Consider the following 8,820-nt stretch of genomic DNA (forward strand, 5'->3'; position numbering starts at 1 on the left):
TGGGTGTGAGAATGATTATAATATGTATGTTATATAATCATCATCTTATGAGTGTGATTATAAGATGACGAATGAAGCATGTATTATAGAGCTGTAGTAATTTTCTAACATTAGTATTGTTCTTGACCTGTGACCCCCACTAATCCCTACTCTCCTTCTCTTGCAGTGATGACTAACATCAAGCATGGCCACTGTACATATTGATATGGTATATATTGCAACTGAATACTACATCGCATTTAAGATCATTTTTTGCCTTTTTATGGAAACGTTTTATATAATATATAGAGATTTTTTTGTTTGTTATCTTGAGTCAACAATATTAACCAGACCGCATATATCGATCAATACAGATATTTTTTGTACACGGACTCTGGATATAAAGTAAAATGGAGTCAATGAGACACAGACATCTTTGAGCAACATCAAGACAGAGAAATAAAGCAGCAAACAGACTCCAAACCTAACGGACATGCAGACACATGCTGGAGAGTGGATGGATAGGGAGAGTGGTCTTACTAATGGAGTCTCGTCTGCCATATTGCTGCCTGGCCATTAATTTTGCATGGGAGTGTGTGTGCTCGCGCTGCCCTGCTCAACCCCACGGATGGACAGACCTCCTGGTGGGGTAAATGGAGGAGTGTAGGTCAGTGCTCTCTTCTCCTCTCTCTGTTTTTTAAAGGAGGAGAAGGAGGAGGAGAAGAGGAGACAGAAGCTCAAACGCAAGCGTCTCGCTCTCTCTCAGACCAGAGGGGAGAGCAGGCCCGGAGGACAGAGGGAAGACGCGGGAGAGACAGACAGTCATGGGAGCCAAGAGGACAGACAACCTCTATTGAGAGAGTCATGAAACAGTTCCGTGCAATTCAGTTCACTGATGAATACTGAGATCCTGCATTATGGAAAAATACCAGTAGAGGGCGACACAGAACACTACATTTACACTTTCACCTGAAGAGGAATCTCACCAATTGGCTGTTGTAGTTTGTTACCACACTCACAGTTGGTTCTGGGCTAGAGGCAAGGATTTACCTATGATTACACAATAATAATAATAATAATAATAATATATGATGTCTGTGGATTCACCCGACAGATATGATGAAAGTGTTTTTATGATATGGAGTATGACAATTTAATTTGTTGCTCTTCTTTACTTTAGTGTTTCCATTTAATAAAGTGCATGATCAACACAAGTCACAGCATTATATATAGTAGCTTCCCCCATACCAGCACACTAAGGCAATAAGTTACTGCGGTATTTACTTTGCAAAGAACAATCTCTAACAGTCTTTCCATGTAAAATGCCACAGGGCATCATTTCTTTATGCAGATGTTTTGTTGTTTTTTTTGTGCGTGGGTGACACTACTGGGAGTGATGACAAGTGTGATGTTTTATTTGGTTTTATCTAGTTCAGTTACATTTGCATTCCTGTGCATGGACGTGTTTGTATAATATACAGATGCATACTAAGTTCATTGTGTTCATTTCAAAGTTAGAACTGAAGGAGCCATTTGCAGTATTAACAAATATGGAGTAATCCATCAATGAAGTTGAATATGAAGTTCATTTGAATATTGAGTCACTTTGTGATTTTATTTGGCATTCATCAGATGCCAATTAGAAATATCACATCAGTATTTTCTGACAGTGTTGACAGTACAGTGTTGAAGACGTATATTTAAGTATTATCACTTAACCTTAGTTAAAGATACATTTAGATGAAATACTGTTTTCTCAACAACAGTATGAATTCTTGCTGCTGACTTAAAATTGTATTGTTTGTTTTTCTTAACCAATGAGTTTAGTCATATAAGACAAGAGTTCACAGACTGAAGTACAATAATGTACCCAAAGTCATTGATTTAATAATAGTTATACTCATTGATCCACATTGACACACAATGACAAAAAGGTAATCATTGACGGATGGTTTAACTATACCTACTTGTTTGTTTTTTATACATTATCACATCATGAATTACATTTTTTCATTTTTTCTGATTTATATATTTCTTTCCTGACTTTATGGATTCTCTTTTGGAAATCTATCTACTTGGTGCTCGATCACTCTGCGTTTCTGTTTTTCTCAAGTCTTCCTGTATGGTCCACACACACACACACACACACACACACACACACACACACACACACACACACACACACACACACACACACACACACACACACACACACACACACACACACACACACACACACACACACACACACACACACACACACACACACACACACACACACCTCAATTTCAATGTCAAGAGCACATGGCAGATACAAGTAACTTGTCTTGTGGGTTTCACTTTACCACATTTATGCCATTAAGATAAGATAATAAACAACTAGTTCATTATATTGTACTTTATTAATGTACCATTTTCAGTATTTTAATTCACAAAGTGTTATTATTTGAAACTGGGATGTAGTGCACAATCATATTTGTTGTTTCCTTCAACCCTCTCATTTAAAGGCCCAGTGCAGTCACTGTGAAAGTGTGAACACGTTTTATCATTGTTATTTCCTAATAGTTGCTGGTTGAAATACAATCTACACAGGACCTTCTATTCAGCAGGTTTTCATGGGCGGGAGGTTGGTAAATTGGTTAATAGACCAATACAAAGTAGACTTTAAACCTATCCCCATTTTAATTCAAATCTATTACAGTAAGGTAATTAATTGTTACCAAGAAATGATTTGATATTGATTTAAAAAAACGTCCGCATTGGGCCTTTGATGTTGGATATATGCAGTAATGTGTGTGGTACACTACCTTAACAAACTGGTGTTTCTCTGCAATATTACAGGTTTATTTCTTTGGCAGATATCCTCAGTTTCTCATTTTTTAAGGAATAATTGCCATACATTGGTGACACAATGTCTCAGTACAGTTTAGCGTGTTTTATAACAAAAATATTACAGTATTTGGTCGATTTTTACGAGTTTGTTTATTTGGTTGTGTATTTGGTTGTAAAATAATTAAGCTATTTTTCTAACTGCTATCTTTATCTTTGTATTATGTCAAATCTGGTCAACTCAACATGTAGACTGAAATAAACTCCATAAAATATACTGTTACCTTCTTGAACCTCTTCCAGTCATTTGTTCTTAACAATCCTCACTCATATTTCAAAAATTGTAGGAAAAATAAAGTTATATAATTAGGAGGAAAATGTATTTTGCATTAGGAATAGTAGGCCTACTGCATTATTCAGAGCAAAGGACCATAATGCATTCTGACTGCACTCATTAGGCCAGAGGTTACAATCTTGTTCTGCTTGCAAACCCAAATTGACCTAAAAAAAATATAAGGGATCCCACTTGAAATGTTTTCTTGCATTTTTGTTGAATAAGATTACAGAATTTCTCAAGGGACCCCATTTCAATATAAGGGACCCCAAGTTTGAGAACCTCTGCATTAGGCCTACTAATAATTCCAGAATGCATTGGAATGAAATACCTTCTGTGGCCTATTTCATGGCACACCTTTACAGCACTTACATTTATGTAACTGTAATACAATTTAGGGATACATTTTTGGGGATTACCACCATCCATAACATGATTGCTACAATTATAACTTTGCAATGGTCTCTTTAATCTTTCTAATAATATTATTCTGTTTCTGTTTGACATGGAAGAAAAGTCAAATCCAGGTAATAATAATAATAATAATAAAACACACGGGCATGAAAGGGTTAAAACTGTTCTTCCCAGTGTACTCCGCGCGCGATCGACCCCTCAAAGGTTCTGCATCCGGGTCTGAACTTCCTTTTTCTCTGTGCCTAAATGTGAGAGGACCTAGGGAAACCTAGCCCTCAAACTAATCTATATCCATCCTTGAAAAAGGCACACTAAAACTTCGCCGAAATGACTGAGCAGATGACAGTAAGGGGCACCCTGAAGGGGCACAATGGTTGGGTCACCCAGATCGCGACTACCCCTCAGTTTCCCGATATGATTCTGTCTGCATCCCGAGGTAAGCGCTTCTCAGCCCGCTACGATGATCGGCGATATGGCTAAACCCAAGCATGTTACCTTGCGAAATTTGATGTGTAGCCGCGACTGCTTAAACAATGTAAATCATGAAAGTGAACTCAATCAATGTAGGGGGCAAGTCTTGCGTCAAACGCAATGTCTAGTGGACAAACTACTCTACAAGTAAGTTATGTCTGATTTCTAGCCCTTGAGAACAAACGTCGCCTGCTATGCCGACACCACATCCACGTGCACCGCCAAGTGGACAAAATGTTCAGTAGGCTAGCAATGGAAAATGCATTTCTAGACCTGACAATTGAATTGTAACTACCATAGCAGTCTATTAAAAGTTACTGTTTTGAGGACGTTATGATTATACATGTCTGTCGGTAATTGTTGAAGGCAACATACCGGTAGGTGGCTGGCTGGCTAGCTTCCCATACTTAACGCGTCGATAGTTGGACACCTTGCATGGCAATGCATTTTTGCTTCTGTCAACAGACTGTTACGTTAGTTAGCTAGGCCTACCTATTGTTCAACTGCAATCTTTACCATTCCATAATTTTTTAATTGAAATGTATAATCAGCATTTCTTTTTTTCAGATAAGTCTATCATTATGTGGAAGCTGACTCGTGATGAGACCAACTATGGCATCCCCCAGCGTGCCCTGAAGGGACACTCTCACTTTGTGAGCGATGTAGTCATCTCCTCAGATGGACAGTTTGCCCTGTCTGGGTCCTGGGATGGGACGCTCCGCCTGTGGGACCTCACCACGTAAGTCTAGGGTTGGTGGGGTGATGGTTTAGTGCCATACATTGTGTACAGGCATCTGTACATCTGATTCTGGTCTGAATTGAAGACTAGGATTAGTTGGCTCATTTTGATTGCTGAGCTGGAACAAAAGCCTGCAGACATTCTAGGACCAGAGTTATCTGCCTCTGCCAACCTGTTTACACCTCTCCAGTCATATCAGGTCAGTGATGAGGTTATCAATCCAACCATTTGGGTGTTCACCCCTGGTGCATAAGCCCAGGAAGGAAATGTTGGTAGTTTCATATCATGATGCAGACATGAGTCAAAATGCTGGTTCTAAAGTGATGAAACTTCCAATGCCATCTGTATCCTTGTGATGATAAAGAGGCTGTTTCTGAACGCAACCTGCGCTTACCTGTGAAAGATGAGGTGGATATCAGAATCATGTGCTGCCTTGGTTTCAATACGACGGTTATTAGTCATCTGTAGTATGAAGATTTACACGTGGACTCAACGGTTCTCTTCCTCTCCAGTGGCACCACCACCCGTCGCTTTGTGGGCCACACCAAGGACGTCCTGAGTGTGGCTTTCTCTGCCGACAACCGGCAGATCGTGTCTGGCTCTCGGGACAAGACCATCAAGCTGTGGAACACCCTGGGAGTCTGCAAGTACACCATCCAGGATGAGAGCCACTCTGAGTGGGTGTCCTGTGTGCGCTTTTCCCCCAACAGCAGCAACCCCATCATTGTTTCCTGTGGTTGGGACAAGATGGTCAAGGTACGGACAACGCTGCATACAGCACAAGTGACTCACTAGGACAGTCTGCTGCGTAGATTATTAAACTAAGCAGAAGTCTTGATACTTAAAAAAAAAAGTGATTTGGTTACTGTAGATGTAATAAAATCCAGCTCTGTTAGATTAAGTGTTTTCCTGCTTTGCCCTGTGATTACAATGTGACATAATCACCCTGAGCCTCGGCTCTGACGACAAGTCCTGCAATGATGACGGGTACAGGAACCAGGCTGCAAATGTGTGCAATGTCGAACACTTGAAATGGTTCACCTCCAGCGGGTATTTGTCTTATCGGTGTACCCTGACTCATGGCCTTCCCCGCTGTTCTGTTTCTAGGTGTGGAACCTGGCCAACTGCAAGCTGAAGACTAACCACATTGGCCACACTGGCTACCTGAATACAGTGACCGTCTCTCCCGATGGCTCTCTCTGCGCTTCTGGTGGAAAGGTATGATGAAAGCACTCTGCTAATATTTGCTATTACGTTATAGGTTTAAAGTTGTCACTGTTCACCTGCAGTTTCTGCCTTTATTGAATTTGACCGAATTAGATTAAGGTCACTGGGTGGGTCTGTGGTTGGTGTAATAACTTGGGGCTAGTTCTTGGTGTTAAATGTGGTGTTGCAAAGTTATGATGGAAATTCTAATGCCGTCTGTTTCACTATGATGATAAAGAGGCTGTTTCTGAACGCAACTGGCACTTTTGAAACGTCATTTAGTGTACTCAAACCTGCCTACTGAGATTTACCATTTAGGGTTATTGTTGCTGGTTCGTATCCCCAGTGAACGGCCGTGGACTCTACACTTAATTGCATGCCCAAGTTGCCCTGCAAAGCAAGCATGTTCATTTGCGTTGTCCATTGGCTTACCTTTGACCCTGAATCCCGTTCTCTCCTGCCATAGGACGGTCAGGCCATGCTGTGGGACCTGAACGAGGGCAAGCACCTGTACACCCTAGACAGTGGTGACAACATAAACGCCCTCTGCTTCAGCCCCAACCGCTATTGGCTCTGTGCTGCCACCGGCCCCAGCATCAAAATCTGGGTAAGACTACTACTCTAAGAAAACATCAGCACTGACTGTGCAGTTGGTTGGAAAGACGGTTTGGTGTTGTGGTCTGTAATCAAACTACATTAGTCAAGGAGCGATGATGGAAAAATTCCAATGCCATCTTATTTCTATGATGATAAAGAGGCTGTTTCTGAGCTCTACTAGCTGCGTCCTCTTCTGAAGCCATCTGTTGGACCTGAGAATGTGATTGCCATGTCCGCATCAGAGTAGTTCCAATTTCATCACAACCCATTGTCTCTCAAAGCTATGCTCATCAGTCTCCCCTTTTCCTCTCCTCCCTTCAGGATCTGGAGGGTAAGATCATTGTGGATGAGCTGAGACAGGAGGTTATCAGCACCAACAGTAAGGCCGAGCCCCCACAGTGCACCTCTCTGGCCTGGTCTGCTGACGGACAGGTACGACATGCCCCATTACTACTTTACAGTCCCACAGAGCTACACTAAAACCCTGGGTTTACTTCTAGAACAGGGTCGTATTATTTGTCTGCTCTCAGAAATTAGTGTCTGCTGGGTTGTTTGTTGCCTTGCCCTGTGATTACAAAGTGACATTTATTGCCTGAGCTTTGGCTCTGACGACAAGTCCTGCAATGATGATGGGTATAGGAACTAGAGTACATATTCATGCAATGTCTAGCACTTGGAGTCAACCCTAGTGGGAGTATTATACTTTAATATATTGTCAACAGCTTCTTTTTTTGCAACTTCTGGACATTTTCTTATTCTTCCCTTCTCTTTTAACAGACCCTGTTTGCTGGCTACACGGATAACCTGATCAGAGTGTGGCAGGTTACCATCGGAACCAGATAAGGACCTTTTCACAGATTTGATGATGAATAAAAGACTGTTTTAAATGAACTAAGTTTGAGTGTCTTGTTTGTTTGAATACGTTTGCACAATGTGTGGTGCAATTTTAATGCAGACATATTTTGACCTTCTGTAATAATTGGGTTGTGATTCTGTAATAAATGGGTGCAACATATTTTCACATATCTGAGAAGTTTTGTAATTGTCAAACAGTTAACCTGTTTTTCTGCGTTTCTCCACTTGCCGTCAAAAGGTCTAAATTTCTTGCTGTAGTTGGTATCCTAGCAACTGCGAACATCGATGGGAATGAGCTAACCTCTAAGAAAAGTTTGTAGCTAGGAAGCTTACACTTAATTAAACTTGGGCAGCTTTACTATGGGGCAGCCTGTAATATGGTAAGCGTTGTCCCATTTACCAATTTGAACATGTTGCAAACTGACGTTATATTCGCATCATCAGACTGCCAGATTTTGCGATGGCGCCAGTATTAATCTTAACCAGGTAAGATTGAGGGAGAGTTTACGCTATGACAAACGCGTAAGAATCAGACGCCCGCTCCTCGGATTTACGTGGAGGGAACTCTTGGATTGATCAAACCTGACGCTATACACCACACTGAGAAGATATCATTCTCAGCACTGGGTTCACTGTTACAGGTTGGTGTACAAAGTTTCTTCAGACACGCAGCACAGCCGTTGAACAACAAACATTCATGCTGCCCATAGCATCGCCACTAGCCAGTTACTGAACAGTTTGTGACATCAGTGGCGGTCAATGTGTAAATACAAAGGGGGTGTTGCCAAAGTAGACTGCTGCTGAAAATAATGAATGTGTCTTGTCTCTAGGCAATACAACCGAACAATACCAGAGTAATGAACCAAAAGGAATAGATGGACATGGGCAAATTTGATTGGATGATTGTGTGCGGTGCTTTGGTTTGATCCAGACATGATCAGGCAAACTCAACATCTGCAATGTACACTTGCCATTAATCACTATGTGATGGTCTGTCTGCAATTGCGCTTTGACAGAAGCTGCAGCTGAGTCCGGAGCAGTGACGATGAGCAGTATGGGAAGGTGTTCTTCCCAAGCCTAACGGCCTTCATGAGCTCTGGATTTATCGCCCACTGGAAGACCTGTCCAACTGCACCAAGGCCAGGGAGGCACCAGAATGGTCAGTCAGAAGGCAGAGGATTGGGGTTCCAGCCCTCTTCTATCCACTTCTCACCCCAAATGGAAGATATTCACTGGGTGTTTTTACTTGCGGTTCTCTAAGTGTGGTTTGGGATTTGTCTTTAGAGACCTTGACAGCTATCTGAATTTTTACTGATTTCACCCAATGGAAGTGCATCTATTAGGAGAGCAAATATTTATCCATATGCAACAAAATGTTGTCCGTCCAGTTGAAATA

At 41.5% G+C, this 8,820-nt stretch overlaps 2 protein-coding genes across 7 annotated transcripts in view; both read left to right on the forward strand.

Annotated features, from left to right (window-relative positions):
- The window catches only part of LOC106604914 (uncharacterized), a 60,238-nt gene extending 57,147 nt beyond the window's left edge, over positions 1-3,091 (forward strand). For 4 of the 6 annotated variants that reach the window (XM_014200040.3, XM_014200047.3, XM_014200044.3 and 1 more), the window contains one exon: positions 683-3,091. In XM_014200040.3, coding sequence (XP_014055515.2) covers positions 683-847 — 165 coding nt within the window. In that variant the 3' untranslated portion in view covers positions 848-3,091. Of the gene's footprint in view, positions 1-166 lie in introns of all 6 variants that reach the window. The other 2 variants (XM_014200048.3, XM_014200050.3) reach the window with 1 other exon arrangement.
- Positions 3,092-3,740: 649 nt separating this feature from the next.
- rack1 (receptor for activated C kinase 1) lies at positions 3,741-7,460 on the forward strand. Its single transcript, XM_014200053.3, has 7 exons — positions 3,741-3,992; positions 4,595-4,766; positions 5,279-5,522; positions 5,874-5,984; positions 6,439-6,579; positions 6,891-7,001; positions 7,347-7,460. Exons 1-7 carry the CDS (start codon positions 3,884-3,886, stop codon positions 7,410-7,412), a joined length of 954 nt encoding a protein of 317 aa, XP_014055528.1. The 5' UTR covers positions 3,741-3,883; the 3' UTR covers positions 7,413-7,460.
- Positions 7,461-8,820: the final 1,360 nt, after the last annotated feature.

The sequence above is a fragment of the Salmo salar genome, chromosome 05 (assembly GCF_965601325.2).
Source record: "Salmo salar chromosome 05, fSalSal1, whole genome shotgun sequence".
Taxonomy (NCBI): Eukaryota; Metazoa; Chordata; class Actinopteri; order Salmoniformes; family Salmonidae; genus Salmo; species Salmo salar.